The sequence below is a fragment of the Callithrix jacchus genome, chromosome 12, assembly GCF_049354715.1.
Source record: "Callithrix jacchus isolate 240 chromosome 12, calJac240_pri, whole genome shotgun sequence".
In the NCBI taxonomy this organism is placed as follows: domain Eukaryota; kingdom Metazoa; phylum Chordata; class Mammalia; order Primates; family Cebidae; genus Callithrix; species Callithrix jacchus.
The window spans coordinates 59378833-59399333 of record NC_133513.1 but is presented as its reverse complement, the minus strand read 5'-3'; the positions used below and the strand labels follow the sequence as shown (position 1 = coordinate 59399333).

The following is a 20501-nucleotide window of genomic DNA, read 5'->3' as shown; positions in this document are numbered from 1 at the left end:
TGAGCTAATTCATGAAAAGCCATTAAAGCTGTATTTTAAGGGCATGTGAAGGTCTTAGAACTATCTAGAACATAGTAAGCATTCACTAAGTGTTGGCTTATTATTACTTTATCATTTGATTTCTCTCAACAAGCTGACATGCATTTTACTGATTAGGGATAATAAAAATAGGGAACGGAGACTGGGAGAGGTCGGAGCATCTGCCCAAGGTCACATGGCTAATAAGTGACCCAGCATGCATTTTCAGTCCCAGCACCATACCCAGTGCTCCCCCGACTGCCTAGCTGGCCCCAGAGCTTTCTAGCTGGACCACACACCGATCTGTCCTGGGCCATTTTCTCTGAGCCCAGCTGGGGACTCAGCCTAGTCCCTCTCCCTACAGATGCCCAGAAGTGTGAGCTGATCTGCCAGTCGGCGGACACAGGGGACGTGGTGTTCATGAACCAAGTGGTTCACGATGGGACACGCTGCAGCTACCGGGACCTGTACAGCGTCTGTGCACGTGGCGAGTGTGTGGTGGGTGCATCCTGGGCCACCCTGACTGCTGGCACAGGGACACTGGAGGGCTGCACTGCAGCCCCTCCTGCCTGGGAAGATGAGCATTGCCTCATTGGCCCACTCCCAACACCTTTTGGTCCTCAGCTTAGGCCTGGGGTGCTGGAAGGGGCTACTTACTGCTCAACCCTGTTGGAGGGAGGAGGAGATTGCCAGAATCCCCACCATGCCTGGATTAAGACCTGACTCAGGTCACACGGTGAATTTATGCCAGAATCCTATCCAGGGACACCCCTCAGGCCAGAGGTCCTCTCCTGACCAGGGCCTGGGGATGGGAACAGGAGCCCCATGGAGCCCAGGGTGGCAGTGGGGGCAGGGGAGACTCCTCCCACTGACTTCATCTCTGGTCTCAGCTGGTTGGCTGTGACAAGGAGGTGGGGTCCATGAAGGCGGATGACAAGTGTGGAGTCTGCGGGGGTGACAACTCCCACTGCAGGACTGTGAAGGGGACACTGGGCAAGGCCTCCAAGCAGGCAGGTGAGCTGGTCTGGGGCAGGGGGGATGATGAGGGCTGACTGGAGATCTGGCTGCCCCTCAGGGGGGCCCTCCCTCCTTGAACTGTGCCGTAGTTTGGGGTGGGGAGAAGGGGCCTGGGGCCCATCTCCCTGGGCTGTCCAGGCTGGTGAGCCAGGTGCTGCAGCCATTCACCACATCTTCCAGGCAAACTCCTCCCTGAATTTGGGGCGCAGAAGCTCCAGGCGGCATTTTTCTACTGGGCAATGTGCTGTGATTGGAGCTTGGCCATCCCTTAGACCCGGGGCTACTGGTGGGAAGGAGGCGTCAGACAGATCTAAAGGTGTGGCCAAGACTGGACTGATCATCTTTTCCTCTCTCCTTTCTCATTTCTTTTCTTTAAACCTGAGGCACTTTCTGCTTTGAATTCCTGGTATCTGAGTTTCTTGACTTTCCTCTCTACCTCCAATCTGACCAAACTTGCTGTGCAAAAGGCCCAGATATCAGTCCTCCACACTTTAGTATAAATGGGGCCTATTTCCTCCTGGGAGATGTCACAGCTTTGCCTCCCCTTTGATTGTTGTGGGGAAGGTTGGTGCTCTGAGAAAGCCTTGTTTCCAGGCCTTGGATCGGGAGGGCCATGGGGGCTCAGGATAGTCATGTGGGGTCTTCATGGCCTTTATCATTTAAATCCCATCAGTAGCAAGTAGTTTAAGGTGTGAGAAGAAACTAGAGAGAGAGTCAGAGGAGCAAAAAGTGGGGGGAAGGGCAGTAGTGAGAGAGAGAGGAAGAGGGTCAAGAAAGAGGGAAGTAATAACAGCTCTCACACACACAGAGGCCCTTACAGGACACGTCTCATTCGACCCTCCCGGCACCCTCATAGAGAAGGTGTCATCCTCGGTTTACAAATAAGGATACAGAGGTTCAGAGAGGTTCTGTGATCAAATGAGATGTTCCTGGGTACCCAGTGGGAGAATGGTGGTTGCTGGGCAGTGGGACCACCAGCTTAGAATGCTCACAACTTCTGGACCGTCCTGTGTGGCAGGAGCTGCCAAACTGGTGCAGATCCCCGCGGGTGCCAGGCACATCCAGATTGAGGCACTGGAGAAGTCCCCCCACCGCATTGGTGAGTGCTGGGGTGCTGGGAGGGAACAGTGGGGCCCCAGGCCTGCCCTCTGATTTGAGGAAACTGGGAGAGCAGAGGGCAAGATTCTAGTTCAAGCGGAATTATACTAACTTGAATAATGGGCAGAGACCCCCTGTTCATTTTATTTTTAAATTTATGCTGCATGGGTAACCCATTCCATGGTTTACATTTCAGAAGGTCTAAAAGGGGACCTAGTAAAAGAGTCTCCTTCCTACCCCACTACCCTGGGGGCAGTTTTCTTCCCTAGGGGCAACTACTGTTAATAATTTCTTGTGCACATAAAGGAAACCCATTTTCACATAGTGTAGCAGTCAGCTTTTGCTTCCTAACACACCACTCCAAAACTTAGTGGCTTCAAACAATAATTGCTTCTTAGCTCATGGTTCTGTGGGTTATCAGTTTGGGTTGGGCTCTGTGGTGTGGTTCTTCTGTGAGTCTGCCTGGACTGACTCATGCAGATGTCCTCAGCTGGTAGGTCTCCAGGAGCTGGTTGGTCTAGGATGGCCTCACTCACATGTCTGGTGGTTGGTACTGGCTGTTAGCTGGGGTCATGAAGGTGCCAGGGCCATGTCCTCACCAGGCTGACCCAGTATTATTCACATTATATCTGTCACATGGTCCTCAGGAACAGCTTGTGTCATGTTTTCTAATGTCCCATTAGTCCAAGTCACGTAGCCAAGCTCATATTTAAGGGGTAGAAAAATAGATTAGCTTTTGATGGTAGCAGTGGTGAAGGTACAGTGCAAAGGGGCATGCATAGAGGAATAGGAGGAAGGTAGAGTCATTCTGCAGTCTTCTACACAGGCTCTTACGTTATTCTCACTATAATAATGCTTAAACACCAAGCCACTAAATGAGGTGATGCCCTTATGCTTGTACCAGTTTTCCAACTATGAAGCGAGGCTAGATTAAAAATGACAGCACCACAATAAATTAACAAATTAAGGACATTAATATAATGTGAGAGATGTTTTGTTTTGTTTTAGGCTGTCAAAAAATGGACACTTCCAGAGAGGGAAATCCATAGAGAGAGCAGATTAGTGACAGCCAGGGGCTGGGGAAGGAAAGAGGCATGACGGCTAATGGATATCAGGTTTCTTTTTGGGGTGATGAAAATGTTCTGGAATCAGATGGTGGTGATGGTTGACTCTACTTAAATATCAGGCTGGGTGCAGTGGCTCACACCAGTAATCCCAACACTTTGGGAGGCCAAGGCAGGTGGATGATGACTCGAGCTCAGAAGTTTGAGATCAGCCTACGGAGCATGGTGAAACCCCATCACTACAACAAAATAGAAAGTTCAGCTAGGTGTGGTGGTGCATACCTGTAGTCCTAAGCTACTTGATGGGGCTGAGGCAGGAGTGTCTCAAAAAAAAAAAATCACTGAATTGCACATCTTAATTGAGTGAGTTGTGTGGCATATGAATTATATCTTGGTTCAAATCCCATGAGCCCGGTTCAGAGCAGGGTCCCGTGGCAGGTGGGCAGCAGTCTGCTTCTCCCACACTGGTTAGTGGCATCTGTGTTCAGACCCCTTTGTAGTGGACATGCGGGCCACAATGTCCCTTCGAAATGTCACAGAGGCCCCTCTTCCCTATTACATCTGCCAAGTCACACTGCTTGGCACTAATTTCATCATAAATGGAAACACAAAACACATATGTCTTGGCAGGTTCACATCACACACAAATGCTGCCATTCATATTTTTTAGATTATCAGCAAAATAATAATTTATAAATATCTTCAAAGCTTCCTGGATAACTTGCATTTTTTGGAGAACACATCTGCATTGGCATCTTCCCTTAGCACAGCTGCAGGGGGTTCCGAAGCTTCTATTCTTGAAGGCACCTGAAAGGGCGTTGTCCCAACAGGCAATTGGCACAAGGGGAACTGAGGGCCAAAGTAGATTGAGGGGCTCTGTATGCCCTGATTGATCCAAGAGGGGTGTGAGCAGAGCCAGTCTTGGCCCAGGCCTCCTGCCTCCCAGCCCCGTTCCCTTGCCAGCCATGCCACTCTACCATAGTAGTGCCCACTGAATGTCACTACTTACAACCACAGTGAACCCAGGTTAGAGGACTTTGGTTCAGGCAAGTCCAGCCCACTGTGTCTGTCTGGCTGTGGGGAATGTGCTAGAATTAGGGGATCAGGGAGGGAAGGGACAAGGAGAGAAAGGACATCTATTCCAAGAAGAGGTGGAGCTCACTGATACTACATTCCCTGGGGATGATTTCAGAATATTTGCAGGCCCTGGGATGCCTCAGCCAGCCCCTTTCATCCTCTGCTGTCTCCAAAAATCTAGTTCTTTGATCCCTACTAGTCTTCTGCAGAGGTCATGGCAGCGGCTGCTAGCACTCAGGGTAGGCCAAGTGCAGGCTTACTTGCCTGTTTATCGGGTGAGTTCCCTGATGGGTTAGACTTTTCCTGGGAGCCTGGTTGGGAGAGTGAAGCAGGGGCAGCCCAGGAGCTGAGCTCTGAAGTTGGCACAGGTTGTGTGATTATACAGGTGTGAGGTGCACAGTGGCCTTCAATGAAAATGTGGATTTATGAGTGTATGTGCATGTGTGTTGATCTGTGTGCATGCCCACGTAGGGGTGTGTGTTCCCAACAGGACATGTAGAGGCCCAGGACAGGTAGTAGCCCTGGCAATGAGGGCAGAGGCTCTGCCCATTGTCATTAGACTCTCCTGGAATTGGAGACATGGACTTTCTAAAAGAAAGTGTAGGCCCCTTTCTAAAAATACACCAAAAAGTAAAGAGCATTAACATAAAGAAGAATTTTTATCAACGAAAGGACAAAATAGCCAGTTAATAACAAATGGCAGCAACCCTAAATTTAAATCAACCAAATCTCCCAATCAAAAGATACAGACAAAATCTAACGGTATATCCAAAGATATACATAGACTCAAAATAAAGGGTTGGAAAAAAAAAAAACGTACCAACCAAATGGAGAGCAAAAATAAATAAGAAGCAGGAGTTGCAATTTTCACATTTGACAAAATAGATTTCAAAGCTACAAGGATACAAGGGTAAAAGGATTAATGTAATAATAAGAGATCTTAACACCCAGATACATAAGACCCATAATGAGATTTAGATTCAACGAGACAGAAAATTGATAACAATATCCAGGACTAGAACTGAGATCCAAAACAAATAAACTCAATAGAACTCTCCATTTTAAACACACAAAATATACATTATCCACAAAATCTAATGATATATCTAAAGATATACAAAGACTCAAAACAAAGGGATGGAAAAAAACTCACCAACCAAATGGAGAGCAAAAATAAATAAATAAAAAGCAGGAGTTGCAATTCTCACACTTAATAAAATAGATTTCAAAGCTACAAGGATGCAAGGGTAAAAGGATTAATGTAACAATAAGAGATCTTAACACCCAGATACATAAGACACATAATGAGATTTAGATTCAACGAGACAACAAATTGATAACGATATCCAGGACTTGAACTCAGAGCCAGAACAAATAAACACAATAGAGGTCTCCATTTTAAACACATAAAATATGCATTAACCACTTTAAACACTCAAAATATTGATCAGCCATTATTGAAACCCATTTTAGGAATGAAGTAATATTCCTTTTTCTCTCTGTTTCTTTTTTTCCCCTTCTTTTTCTCTTTTTCCCTCTGAAAAAAAAAAGAAAAAAAAAAGAAAGTGTAGGGAAGAGAAGGAGAACTCATGCTGTTAATATCACCCATGCGCTGGGCCATGAGCTGCCACTTTTCATGCATTATCTCAGTTTAGTGAGCCTCATGGCCATCTAGGAATATTTTTATCCTGTTTTGCAGTTGAAGGAAACTGAGGCTCAGAGAGAGGTCAGTTGTGGAGCCTGGATTTGGGACTGGGTCTGGATAGTGGAGAGTTTATGATGGTCCATCCACCACTGTCTGAAATGAAGGGTGCATAGTCAGGGCTCTGCTCCAATGAGGTGCAGGAGTGGTCAAGGGCAATGGGAGGATTGGAGGCTGCCCATGGCCTGAGGAGCTGCCCAGCATTAGCCTAGACTGTCTGGAGCCACTGGGAATCAGGGAGCCTGAGGGTGAGGCCTGGAGGCAGGAGGCGAGGGGCATCTCTTTAGTAGCCTCCCGGAAGGGGCGAGGCTCCTCATTTTCTGCTTCCCTTCCTTACTCCCCACCCCACCCCACCCCCACACTGCTGCTGTGTCTCTGGGCGCCTGGGCTCTGGCCCAGCTCCCACTGTGTATCCAGGACACTGTGTGTCTAGGAGCCGCTGATTCCTCGCCTGTATTAACAACAGCCAAGCCCGTAGGATGTCTTTAAGGATGGAACTGAAGCAGTTGGCAGAGTGACTGGCACATGGTTAGTGTTCTCAGATCCTTAGCTCTTATATGACAGTTACAACCATTTAAATCTTTTCCAGGTGGGAGCTCTGTGGGCCCTTCCTCCTGGACATCTCAGGGCTCTGGAGCCTTTGCCCTCCCCACTTGGCTAAGGGGCTTGGGTCTCAGGCTGCTGGGTCCTAGGAAGTCCAGGGTGGCCAAAGGTACCACTCAGGGGCCTTGACCAGGTGTCAGACCTATATGTCTCCTACCCACCTGCCTCCTAGGGTCTTTGGGTAACAAGTCGTGAGTTACTCACTGACTGGAACATTAAGGGGTAGGCAGTTATGGATTTTTTAAATCTCTGCCTCTGTGCCAGGCTCTGTGCTGAGCCAAAAACACCAAGATGGAGATGAGCCAACAGGCTGCTGGGAGAGGCGTGGCATCTGCAATCACAGTAGTGCCAGAAGTCCGGCACTTTTCTGGTGGTCTAGCAATAGTGTCCCTGCGTGTCACTTCTTATAAGCTGGTTATGTTTATGAACTCTCCTCATTGTCCTGAGAGCCTCAGTCGTGGGGGGCGGGCATTGCCATTATCCTCCTGGGGCAGCAGCAGCCCTGTGAGCTGGGCACAATTATCATTCCCATTCTTGATATGGTGAAACTGAGGCAGCACAGGGAGGGTTGAGTCATTTCCCCATCATCAATCTGACTCCAGAGCCCATACTTTTAACCTCTACACTCTGCTATAGAAATTCCAGGGAGGGCAGATTCCCTGAGGACTGGGTAACCAAAGAAGTCTCCCTGGAGGAGAGGGGATTATGCTGAGCCTTAACTATGGGTAGAGATTAGTTAGACAGGAAGAAAGGAAGGCAGTAAGGGTGGGAGGAATGGTATGCACTATGATCCAGAGACAGCAACAATAGTGTGTGTGTGTGTGTGGGGGGGGGGGGGGGTGTGTGTGCGTGTGCGTGCGTGCGTGTGTGTTGTGGGTGTGGCGGGGAGTGTATTGACCTGTCTGACTCGGGAGGGCTTGGGTGAGGAAGAAAGGCAGGTGGACAGGAGCCAAGATGGCTCACTGGAAAGCCTTGAATATCACATTAATGGCCCACCCCCGTGGAGGGGAGTAGAAATCTGTGTGACCCTCTCCCCGCACTGGCCAGTGGTGAAGAACCAGGTCACCGGCAGCTTCATCCTCAACCCCAAGGACAAGGAAGCCACAAGCCGGACTTTCACTGCCATGGGCCTGGAATGGGAGAATGCAGTGGAGGACGCCAAGGAAAGCCTCAAGACCAGCGGGCCCCTGCCTGAAGCCATCGCCGTCCTGGTGAGCCTCACTGTGTGCGGTGGCAGCCCCTGCCCATCCCCCTTGTCCCCTTAGCTTACAATGTCTTCTGCCAAGCCAGCATGATACCATTCTGGTGTCTTTAGGAGCCTGGGTGAGGGCAAGGGACCTTCCATCCTGGGGTCAGCTCCTCATTTGTGCTTAAAATCCTGCAGGATGGCAAGTGAGGATGAATAAAGAGAGTTGTCTCCTCCCTGTCAGACCCCAGATACCACATGCAGGGAGCCTGCTCTCTTTAAGGCAGTCTTGGAAATGGAACCTGGAGGGAGGCTGGGCATAATCCCACGTCTGTGTGCGTCATAGGGTGGCTGGCAAATGAATCCAGGAGTAGCTTCCTTGGGCCTTTAAGGCAGTTTAACCAGGGGCTCCAGCCTCTTGAAAAGGGGACAAGGCTACTGTCCTGACTGGGACCCATCTCTGCCCATACCCCACTTCCTAGAGCATGGGCCAGGGCTTATGGAGCAGGGATTAACCCAGCAGACCAGACCATGAGGAGCTCTGTCCATGGTGCCCTCAGCACTGACTGGTGGCAAGGATACCTTGAATGAGCTTTGTTCCTGGTGTTACCCTCACCCACTGGGGGGCTCCTGGAGGACAGGCTCTGTGGCCGATTGGTGTCAGCATATCAATTCAATCCAACACATATTTTTGGCTCACCTTATATTTGTTGACCACCCATACATCTATGGCCAGCTGATTTTCATCAAGTGTACCAAGGGCATTCAGTGGGGAAAGAATAGTCTCTTCAAAATATGGTGCCAGGACACCTGGATATCTACATGCAAAATAATGAAGTTTGACCCCTTTCTCACACCATACACAAATATTAACTCAAAATAGATCAAAGACCTAGATATAAGAACTTAAGCCATACAACTCTTAGAAAAGAACAGAGAAGAAAATCTTTATAACCTTGGATTCTTAGATATGACAGGCACTAAAAGCATATACAGCAAAAGAAAAAATAGATAAATTGGACCTCATCAAGATTAAAAACTTTAGTGCATCAAAAGACATTATTAAGAAAAGGAAAAGACCACCTAAGTCATATATTTGATGAGAGTCTAGTGTCCAGAGCATTCTTCTTAACTGCCTTCTACAGCCAGGCAGTGTGGTTGCTGCAATGAGCAGAACAGACAGATCAACAGACAGATGGCCCTGCCCTCCCATCAGAACTTAGATCTATGAAAGGGAAGAGAGTTCATAGGTGCACTGGCTGCTCTTGGGCCTGGCACACACAGGTGTCCATTCTGAGTTTGTCCCATGGTGGCTGGTCTGAAACCAACCTCCCACTGCACCCCAGCCACGCTTGGCATGACCTCATCCTAGCTTTCACAGATTTTGCTCTGACCCTAAGGCTTTCTCTTCGGCCCCTCCCTCCCATTGCATGCCAGCCTTGCTTGCTTCTCCCGTCCTGTGCCAGTCCCCATCTCCCCTCAGGTGCTCCCCCCAGCTGAGGGTGGCCCCCGCAGCAGCCTGGCCTACAAGTACGTCATCCATGAGGACCTGCTGCCCCTCATCGGGAGCAACAATGTGCTCCTGGAGGAGGCAGACACCTATGAGTGGGCGCTCAAGAGCTGGGCCCCCTGCAGCAAGGCCTGTGGAGGAGGTACCGGTTCCCCGACCTGCTGGTGCCTTATTGGGGCAGCCTAGGGTCTCTTGAGGGGCAGGGGTAGGGGGCTGACATTGTCTCCATTTGATGTGTCCCTGCTTATGACTCAGTTTCTCCTTGAAGATCTCCAGTGTGTGGAAGCCCATTTTGGGCAGGGCCTTTGGGATGGGGCTGGGGGTGCTAGAGCAGTATCCAGGCAGAGCCTCTGCCCTAAAAGGGCTCACCCACTGTGGGGGCAGACAGCTGCCCAAAGCCACCTTCTCACCAGTGAGATGGAGCTGATCCAGAAGGCATCCCTCAGAAAGTGACGTGGGCAGGTGGGAGCATAGGCACAGAGGGAGGTGGGATTGGCTGACAAGGATCTATGGGTACTGCCCAGCAGGGCAATGGAGGGCCTGGCCAGACCAGACCCATGGCAACCTGCTTACCCCACAGGGATCCAGTTCACCAAATATGGCTGCCGGCGCAGACGGGACCACCACATGGTGCAGCGGCACCTGTGTGACCACAAGAAGAGGCCCAAGCCCATCCGCCGGCGTTGCAACCGACACCTGTGCTCCCAGCCTGTGTGAGTGCTCCCAGGGAGGGACAGGGAGTCTGGTTCTATGCCAAGCCTGGGCCCCAGGCAGCACAGCTGCTGAGCCTGCTCCCCTCAGCACTGGGTTATGGAGACACGACCATATAGGCCACACTGGTTTCAGTGCTTCTGGGCTCCAGGTCCAGGCCAGGATGCTGATCTCTACCTCTTCTCAGCCTGATTGTCAGGAGTCCAGGGACATGGCTCAGCCTGCCAGCCCCCCAGCCATGATCCAGCCCTAATTGGGATTTCCTGGCTTGAGTCTACATGCTCTTCTGAGCACAAGGATGACCTTGAATTATTTGGGGAAGAGCCTTTAGGGAGAGGAGAGAGCTGTGCCTGCTGGAAGACTCATGGCCAGGCCTCTGAACCTGTTGCAGAGCCAACCCCAAGACCTCCTCAGCCTCCACCGGACTTCCCTAGTACTCCTGAGGCAGACCAAGGCTGAGAGCGGCTGGCTGGTAGAAATCCACAGAGGGCAGCATCCATCTTCCTGCTCCCCCAAGAGTCCTACCTGCTAGGGGGAGAGGGCTGCCTGGGCCTTATCAGCTGTTCTCTTGGGCTGGGGGAATCCCAGGGAACCCTGATATGATCAGGGGCCAGGGTGGGAACTGATGGCCAGCACTGGAGGCTACTGTGGCTTCCCTGTCTATGCCCAGGCCAGGCCATGATACCCAGTCCCTCCTCTGCCCAAGACGGCCTCATAACCACCCCTCTGTACTTCTCCTTTGCTCATTCCTTTGTACTGTTATTCAGACTGCTTTTTCCAAAAATGCCTGTGGTCACAGAGCATGCAGAGTTAGCTCTGCCTGGACTCTGCCTGGCAGGGGTCCCCCAACCCCAACCCCTTTGGGGTTTTAAGAAAGAGGTTGACTTGGGAAACCTGCCCAGAAATGCCCTGGTTTGCTAAAAGAGGAGGAATAGGGGTTGGGGCTCTCCCTCCCTCCATCCCCACCAGAGCAGTTTTGTTTCCTCTAGTGCACCCAGTGGGCATGTGCTTAAAGTGCTGTTGGAAGTTGCTCTGTGGATAAAAGACACTTGCAGGCCACCAGCATAGCTACTTGGTGCTGAAGCTCTGTGGGTGATGATGGTGACAGTAACAGTGCTCTTGTCCTAGGAGCCCCTGGGAGGTTGTGGGATCTACCATGAAAGTGTGGCTTTGATCTGTTTTGTGCTCTGATATTTCTCAGCACCCAGGACAGAGCCTGCACCAGTAGGCACTCAACTATGCATGAGGCTTTGAAGTAATCGTGATGTAAAGATGGGGTAACTGAGGCCTGAGGCTTAGAGGGCTAATAGCTTGTCCAAGAACATGCAGGGGGCTAGAATTTAAATACACGTCATACCTGTTTTTCAGACGAGACAGAGCAGGAGGGAAGAATGCCCTCTCCGAGGTCATATAGCCAGGGAGCTGCAGAGCCAAGTGGACAGTTGTCCTAAGCCTCAAACATTCTGAAGCCCAAACCCCCTCTCTGGCTCCTGCCTGCAGCTGTCTGGGGATGGGAAGTGTCCCCTGGGATGACGTGTCCTTTTGGTCTCACCTCCTTTCCTCTCACCCTGTTTCCAGGTGGGTGACAGAGGAGTGGGGCGCCTGCAGCCGGAGCTGTGGGAAGCTGGGGGTGCAGACACGGGGGTTACAGTGCCTGCTGCCCCTCTCCAATGGAACCCACAAGGTCATGCCGGCCAAAGCCTGCCCCAGGGACCGGCCTGAGGCCCGACGGCCCTGTCTCCGTGTGCCCTGCCCAGCCCAGTGGCGACTGGGAGCCTGGTCCCAGGTGACTTGTCCTCAGGAGGTGGGAGGGGCTTGGGAAGGAGGTGGGTCTGAGGGATTTTTTGGTGCCCCCTGCAGGCAAGAGGGTTTCTGGCTGAATTGCTTCCCCTACATGGAATCTAGTTTTTCTTAAAGTGGAATAGCTCCCATGTACCCTGGGCAGTGAGTCTGTGCTAGGCCTTTGTGTTCATTCATTATCACCAGTAAGCTTCGTACAGTGTCAGAAGGCATGGGTTCATGTCCCTGTGCTCCAGATGAGCAGACTGAAGTACACCCTTGCATTCCAGAAATATTTGCTGAGCACTAGCTATGTGCCAGACCTTGTACTAAGAATGAGGGAACCCAGCATCAACCAGACAGAGCTGATTCTTGCCCTCGTGCAGCCCACAGTCCCGTGAGGGAGACGTATTAGACCATCTACCCACGGTCAAGCACTGCCAGACTGCAGTTGGAGCTGGGTAGGGAGTAGCGGGGCAATGTGGTGGAGGATGGAGGGTGGTCAGACAGCTTCCCCAAGGTGTTGCTCAAGCTGAGACCTGAGGGACAAGCTACAGGAAGAGACCAAAGCAGGAACAATCTTACAGAGTTCCAGAAACTAAAAGGACAGTGGGGCTGGGATGGATAGGGGCTGCAAGATAACACTGGGGAGGCAGGTGGTGATGGGGGCGGGGTAGGGGGTCCATGCTACAGGGCTTTGCAACAAGTTTGCATTTATTCTAAGAGCAATGGGAAACCAGGGCAATACAAGCGCTAATGTCAGGTTGTAAAGATCACTGGCTGTGCTGTGGGAGGCTGACTGTTAGGAGGTCAGGGTAGCAAAAGGGAAAAGTAAGGCTGCTTGATTATCTGGTGCTCTGTGGCTTAGACCCTGGAAGTTGCCTCTGGGAAATTGCCTCAAGGAAATTGTCTTGGATTTCCTTTTAAATCCTCATTTGATGTGAACATTGGGAACATCGCCAAGTGAAACAAGGCGGTGTGGATGCAGTGACTCATGCCTGTAATCCCAACACCTTGGGAATCGGAGGTGGGCAGATCTTTGGGAGGTTGATGTGGGTGGATTATTCGAGCCCAGGAGTTCGAGACCAGCCTAGGCGACATGGCAAGACCTTGTCTCTATAAAAAATTTAAGTTAGCCAGGTGTGGTCGTGTATGCTTGTAGTCCCAACTGCTCTGGAAGCTAAGGTAGGAGGATTGCTTGAGCCCAGGAGGTCAAGCCTGCAGTGAGCTATGACTATGCCACTGTACTCCAGCCTGGGTGACAGAGCAAGACCTTGTCTCAAAAGAAAAAAAAATCCAGACATGTAAGGACAAACATTGTATGAGGGCACTTTGCTAGTGATTTTCAGGGGCTGAGGGAGGGAGAATGGGGAGTTAGTGTTTAATAGGCACGGAGTTTCAGTTGGGAAAGAGGAAAATGTTCTGGAGACAGATGGTGGTGATCACTGGTCAACAATGTGAATGTGCTTAATGCCACTGAACCGTACACTTAAAAATAGTTAAGATGGGCTGGGTGCGGTGGTTTACCCTTGCAATCCTGGCATTTTGGGGGGCCAAGGTGGGCAGATTGCCTGGGGTCAGGAGTTCAAGACCAGCCTGGCCAGCATGGTATAACCCCATCTCTAATAAAAACACAAAAATTAGTTGAGCGTGGTGGCATATGCCTGTAATCCCAGCTACTTGGAGGCTGAGGCAGAAGAATCGATTAAACCTGGGAGGCAGAGGTTGCAGTGAGCCAGGATCATGCCATTGCATTCCAGCCCGGGTGTCAAGAGCAAAACTCATCTCAAAAAAAAAAAAAATTTAAGATGGCAAACTTTATATTATGCAGATATTACCTCAAAGCAAAAAGCCTCATTTGATACAGTGATGCTTATTGTAATGGCAAAACTTTAGGACATATCCTAAATGTTTATCTACAGAAGACTGGACAAAAATCATCGTCTGTCCATGTAATACAGCACTATACAACAAGAAAAATGAACAAGCTTGAACTGTACTCACCAAAATGGATAAGCCTCTATTAATAGAGAATACATTTAGGTGAGAAAAAGCACTTCAGTATGAAGTACAAAGGACTTCCAATGGATGCCATTTACTTAATGTTTAGAGTAGGCCCCTACATCCTGTTAACAGGATATCATCACATCAGTCGACCTGCCCCGGGGCACACCATGTATTGGATTGCAACAGGGGAGTTTACTAGAGCACAATGCAATTTGAAAATATGTTGAGATGCTCATTTATTAAAGCTGCTGGTGGCATCTGGATAGCGTTTTGTGAATAACTCCATATTTTTCTGTATGCTTGAAATATTGCATTATGAGTGTTTGTAAAGAACCAGAAATCCACACACAACTCATACATTGTATCTGACTGCACAATACATAGCTTCATTTATTTTGATGTAAAATGGAAAGACTGCTGGTCTTCAAAGGACTCCATAGATAAAAGTAACAGAGAGATGGCAGACAGTGGAAGATACTGGCCCTGTTGCAATAAGAAGAATATAGAGATGAATCTCTAAATTTAACTTTTATTTGGGAAGTAAGAATTGCAACTCAAGGCATACACTGAGACGACGTAGTCTTCAGTATGTCCAAAGAACAAAGGAAAGGTTGGGGATTTTATTAGAAAGGGACATGATAAGTATTGTGTTGAACACAAACTCACTGGCACTAGACGAGCTTGTGGGAGCTGGCATGCCCTGGGAGTGAGTGATGGTGTGTGTAAAGCTAGCCCTGGAGTCACAGCAGATGTTTCAGCAGCTGCTAAGTCAAACTGGGCTTGGAATGACATCAGACTGTTTCAGCAGCCGGCCGTGTGGAAAATTTGATTCTTGGAGCAGGTGCCAGGTACCCTGAGTGTTTTTTCCCCCGGTCCCTCAACTGATTTAGCTGGGTGTGGCAAGAATGAGCCTACTCATAGTCAACTTTCACAGCCCCTTGTGAGACTGAGTGAGCAGTCAGGAGCTGTTGGCTGCTGTTTATAATGATTGATCCTGGGAGGATGAGCCATGTTTGTCTTGTAGTTCTGTGGGGCCCCATGACCCTTGTGTCTCAGTGGTCACATGCTCCATGGTGGGGGGTGGGGTCCTACAAGTTCCTCTCCTTTCAGCTAGTTAAGGCTGTGGTCAGCACCTAAAAAATGACCTAGTCACAATGGGCAACACTGCTCCCTGGAGTCCCTGCCCCTCCATTGAGGACCTCCCCACGCCCTGTTTGCCAGAGTAAGAGTAGGTCAGGTCCAGGGGATGATGTATGTGGCCACCCCCTGCGAACAGTGGTCCTCTGCTTGCCTTCTGCTCCTTGTACCCATACTCTGCCCTCTCAGAGAGGAAGACACTTTTGAACATACTTCTGCAGGCCCATGTTTGGTAAATTAAGTCACAAGATCATTGACTATCAGAGCTAGTCAGAGAAGGGTCCATGGAGACCCTGTCACCCAGCTCTCTCAGTTTACAGAGTTAGACACTGAGCCAGGGTGGGGGTGGGGATAGCAGATGCCAGAATCCAGGCCCCTACATCCTGTTAACAGGATATGATCACATCAATCGACCTGCCCCAGGATTACATGCAGTGGATTACAACATGGGAGTTTGCTAGAGTGATACACAAAATATTGAAGAATCCAGGCACAGACCAGACACAGTGCATGCAGGTGGTAGTAGAGAATGGGGTCCCAGAGGTTTCCTCCTGAGCCAGAGGCTAACCGTTTAGATTGTGGAGAGGCCCATGGGGTTCTAGGCTCAGGGCAATGGCTCTTTACCGTTGGTATCAGGACTATTAGACAACAGGTGCAGTGTCCCACTGAGGCCACTTAGAAGCAGCCCTTGCGTGTCCCTCTGGTCAAGTGAGGACTTGGCCCTCTCCTTTGTACCCTTTCTGTCCTCGGGCATTGGCTGCTCTAAGCTCACTGGCTTGTCTTCCCTCTGTGTCTACCCTGACCCCGGCCGCTGTGGCCTGGCGCTGTCCCACCCATGGCAGTGCTCTGCCACCTGTGGAGAAGGCATCCAGCAGCGGCAGGTGGTGTGCAGGACCAACGCCAACAGCCTCGGGCAGTGCGAGGGGGATAGGCCAGACACTGTCCAGGTCTGCAGCCTGCCAGCCTGTGGAGGTGAGCTAGAGGGGATGGGAGGCCAGGTCCAGTCCTTCAGACCAAAGTCCCAAATACTAGAATCACTTCTCCCTGTTCACAGGAAATCACCCGAACTCCACAGTGAGGGCTGACATCTGGGAACTTGGGATGCCAGAAGAGCAGTGGGTGCCACCATCTGGATCCCTACATCCCATTAACAAGATATCATCAAGTAAGTGCAGTCTATGAACACTACCGCACTCCCCAGACCTTTCAGTGGCCCTGGTGTTGCAGCACAGGCCATGCAGTGGACTAGACCCAGCTTGTAGCTGTCTGTGTGACCTTCGCCTCCCTGAACCTCAGGTACCTCAGCTGTGAAGTAGGGAGGAGGCTGTACTGGTCTATGACCCCTTATCTGCAATTCTAAAATGCTGAATTCTAAGTTTGGTGTACACCTATCTGGTGGCAAAATCTGACCTGAACTAATGAAATCATTTATTCTTTTGCTATAGAAACATAGACATATTTGGTTACAAGGTGATATCCCAGGCTCCACTGAGGATATTCTATAATATAAACACAGAATATTACTTTTCTGATCCCAAAAGTTTTGAATTCTGAACTAATATCTGCTTCTAAGATTTTCAGACAAGCAATTGGAGATCTGAGCTGCCTTTATAGGGCTGGGGAGAGAACTGAATGAGAGAACGCATGCACTCCTGACTGGCTGTCAGCTTCCATTGACAACAGGCATAGCAATTTCTCTCTGCCCCATGATCAGGAGCCCATCAGTTCATCCTGCCATCTTTCCATTCATCCACCCACAGATAAATATTGACTAAGCATCTACTCCATGCCAGGCTGTGGATTCTGCACTCCTTTCCTAGGTTCCAGCTTTCTTTCCCTTCCTCACCCTCCCAAGGACTAGGGGCTGGCAAGATGGACCAGGGGTAGCAGAAAGATCAAAGATCCTAACTCCTAATTAGAGGACCAGTTGGTTGGTTGATCTTGTGCAAATTCCTTAACCTCTCTGAGCCCAGTGACCTCATTTGTAAAATAAGCTTTCTAACTAGATGTCCTCAAAGGACCTTCTACCTCCAAATTTTGCTACTTCTCTGCTCCTAGGCTGAGGTTCCAACTAGGGAGATCCCTGGGTTTCCTGCCCTTTTCCTTTACAAATCGAAGGATGAGGCCCTGATTTTGGCTCCAGAAATCTGGCGCCATCTAGAGGTTACTGGCTTGCCATTTTTCTCTGATCTTTCTCTTCTTCCGCTAAGCCAGCCCCTCCACCTGTGTCTCTCTCTTTCCCTCTGTCCCTCCCACTCTTCCCACCTCCCACTTTATCTGTCTCTCTGTCTCTCTCTGTCTTTCTCTCTCTCTATCTCTGCAAAAATTAGTAGAAAGCAGAGCTTCTGCCTTCACATTCTGTCTGGAGAAACCTACATGGAGTTATCGCAGAAAGGCCCAATATTTTGGGCAAAGCAAACGTGTAGAGTAGCACTTATCTTTGCCAGGCACTTTGAAGATGTTATTTGTGATTGAAATGTTATTATTCATTGGTAAGTATCAGCATTAGCCCATTTTATGGGTTAAGAAACTGAGGCATGGAGGGTTTAAGTGACTTGCGAAAGGCCTCACACTTTTAAGTGGTAGAGGCTGGATTTGAACTGAAATCTGCTTGATTCCAAATTAAGCAGTGGCAGTCTTAATGTCCCGGATGTGTGCTGACTATGGCAGATGGTCAGTCTGCCTGGCCCAAGCTTGAGCTGCCTGGAGTGAGTCAGACTTCTTGGGTTGTTTGGGAGGGTGAGGGTTCCTACTTCCATCCAGAGCAGCTGCAAGTCAGAGCCACCTGGTGGTGGGCCACACCCCAGACTGTCCAGTGTGTGGGTGAAGTAGATGGGCATCCTCAAGGATTCCAGTGTGCAGCCGGGGTGAGGACGAATGGCAAAGGGCTGGGATTCTCAGATGTGCCCACACATGGAGTCCCCTGGAGGGCTTGTGAAAGCACAGCACTGAGCCCCAGCCTGAGTTACTGATGCAGTAGGGCTGGGTGGTGCTGGAGGACGTGCTTTGCCAGCAAGCTTCCAGGTGCTGCTGCTGCATGTGGGGCATCACTTCGATATCTGCCATTCTAGAGGATTTTAGTTCCTTCCATGTAGTGAGGGCTCACTCTCCTCTCGGGTGGCCTCATAGCCCGCTCTGGGAAAAAGCTTTACAGTGGGTCCAGCAGGGGCGGGGTGGAGGGCAGGCAGTCAGTGGGTGAGTGGGAGGAGGAGCCACCTAACTGACAGGCATCCCACGTTGCTTCCATCCTTGTGCTGTGTGTGCAGCAGAGCCCTGCACGGGGGACAGGTCTGTCTTCTGCCAGATGGAAGTGCTCGATCGCTATTGCTCCATTCCCGGCTACCACCGGCTATGCTGTGCATCCTGCATCAAGAAGGCCTCAGGCCCCGACCCTAGCCCAGACCCTGGCTCGACCTCACTGCCCCCCTTCTCCACTCCTGAGAGCCCCTTACCAGGACCCAAGTACCCTCCAGATGCTGTGGAGCCCTCTGGAAATCCAACGGGATCCGAGGACCATCAGCATGGCCAAGCCACACAGCTCCCGGGAGCTCTGGACACAAGCTCTCCAGGGACCCAGCATCCCTTTACCCAAGAGAAACTGAGCCCTGGAGCATCCTGGAGCATCTCTGCTACCACCCCCGGGGGGCTGCCTTGGGGATGGACTCAGACACCTATGCCAGTGTCCGAAGATAAAGGGCAGCCCGGAGAAGGCCTGAAGTATCCGGGCACCAGCCTCCCTGCTGCCTCTCCAGTGACATGAGCTGTGCCCTGCCATCCCACCAGGCACATTTACACTCTGCGTGCTGCCCCACGACCCCCAGCTCAGAGGACACACACAGCAGGGCAGGCGCAAGCCCAGACTTAATTTTAAATGATTCTCCTTCTTGTTCTCATTTGGGGCTGTGATGCTCTTTACCCCACAAAGCAGAGTAGGAAGAAGGCAAAGATCAGGGAAAGCCCTAATCAGAGATACCTCAGCAAGCTGCCCCAGCAGCCAGACTGACCCCCTCAGGGCTCCTGTGGGTCTCCCCTGCCGGGACCAGGGTCACCTATTGCCCCCTCCTCACAGACCCTGGGCCCAGGCAGGTCTGAACCTGGAAGCTGTCAGGGCTGCCTGCCTTCCCAGAACTGTGAGGACCCCTGTGGAGGCCCTGCCTACTTGGCCCCTCTCCCCAGAAAGGCACAGCAGGGCCAGGGGAGGTGGGGGGCTGTTCACAGCCAGGCCCAGAGGAAGGGGGCCTGGGAATGTAGTGTGAGGCCTCCCAGCTGCAGGGCCAGGGCAGGTGGGACCCGAGGTGACTGCAGGCTCCGCTCCTGGAAGCTGAGAGCTCCATGCAGTTCCACCAGCCTAGGCCAGGCAGCAGAGGCCAGTTTGTCTTTGCTGGCCAGGGCGTAGTGCTCATGGCCACACTCTGGCCCTGCAGATGTCACTTGTGTTACTTCTGGTGACTCCAGGTAGACTGGCCTCCCAATCCCACCCTCAGTCCACCAGAGAAGGGACTCAGGACTCCATAGATCCCAAGTCCTCAGCATCCAGGGTTTTCTAAACTGGTGCTCAACCCCTGGCTTGACCAGGATGGCGACTTCAATTATCACTCCCAGCCTGGAAGGGGACTCTGTGGGACACAGAAGGGGCGCCATTTCTCAGGCTGTCCCTTCAATCGTTGCCCTTCACCAAAGATCACTCCTGCTAGAGTTGGGTGTCTTCATCTCCCACGTGGCTCAAGCTGGGCCAGAGTGTGTGGTTCTCCCAGAGGTGGTAGGATCCCAGGGCTGAGGACCAGAGTTCACTCATAGCCTGGCCCTAGAGATGACAAGGCCACCCAGGCTGAGTGCCCCAAGTCAGGGTGCCAGCCCCTGGCCTGGTGCTGGGGTGGGGAAGATACACTGACCCATGGTGCTATACGGGCCTCAGCGTGTCCACGCTACCTCCAAGGGACAGGTAACAGCCTTAGACCCTCTGGCACTCAGGAAGTGGCCCAGGTCCCAGGACACCTCCAGGGTCATGGAGGGTGTCTCCCAGACTCCTGCCAGGGAATAGAGGTGCTTCTCACTTCTTCCTTCCCCAAAGCAAGGGGAAGTGGGCCCCTGGCCTGCAACCCCTTTGGAGAGTAGAGGTCCTGGAGGGCCCCCTGGGGCTCCCTCCCCCTGCCACCGTCCTCCCTGGGATACTGGGGCACACATGGAGTCATTCCTGTGAGAACCAGCCTGGCCTGTGTTAAATGCTTGTGCCTTGGAAATTCAGATCTTTAAATTTTTATGTATTTATTAACATTGCCCTTGGATCCCGAAAAGTTGTATGTGTGTTTCTTTTTCTCTGTTTGGGGGAAGGGGACATGGAAGCCAGAGCTCTAAGGCTGTGGGCTGGGTTGTAGCAAGAGAACTGGGGGTGGGGGCACAGCTGACTGCCCCTGTCTCCTGTTTCTCGGCCTTTCCACCCATGCCCTGCTGCGGCCTGGCCAGGTGGCACACAAGGCCTGGCCGTGTTAGTAAGACTCTGGGCATGGGGTCCAAGAGAACCAACCTAGGAGAGAAGCAGGGAAAAACATCCACCTGCCTGGAAAGGACAGCTTAGAACTTTTGGCTGGGGCT

The 20501-nt window shown here is 51.1% G+C and overlaps 1 protein-coding gene across 8 annotated transcripts in view; it reads left to right on the top strand.

The window, feature by feature from the left end:
- ADAMTS14 (ADAM metallopeptidase with thrombospondin type 1 motif 14) overlaps positions 1–20203 on the top strand; it is an 83760-nt gene extending 63557 nt beyond the window's left edge. For 4 of the 8 annotated variants that reach the window (XM_035268085.3, XM_035268084.3, XM_078345640.1 and 1 more), the window contains 10 exons: positions 383–516; positions 909–1032; positions 2054–2134; positions 7627–7790; positions 9249–9417; positions 9856–9988; positions 11565–11772; positions 15752–15881; positions 15964–16074; positions 18176–20203. In XM_035268085.3, the coding sequence (XP_035123976.2) occupies positions 383–516; positions 909–1032; positions 2054–2134; positions 7627–7790; positions 9249–9417; positions 9856–9988; positions 11565–11772; positions 15752–15881; positions 15964–16074; positions 18176–18669 (1748 nt within the window). In that variant the 3' untranslated portion in view covers positions 18670–20203. The remainder of the gene's footprint in view (positions 1–382; positions 517–908; positions 1033–2053; positions 2135–7626; positions 7791–9248; positions 9418–9855; positions 9989–11564; positions 11773–15751; positions 15882–15963; positions 16075–18175) is intronic. The other 4 variants (XM_078345644.1, XM_078345642.1, XM_078345646.1 and 1 more) reach the window with 2 other exon arrangements.
- Positions 20204–20501: the final 298 nt, after the last annotated feature.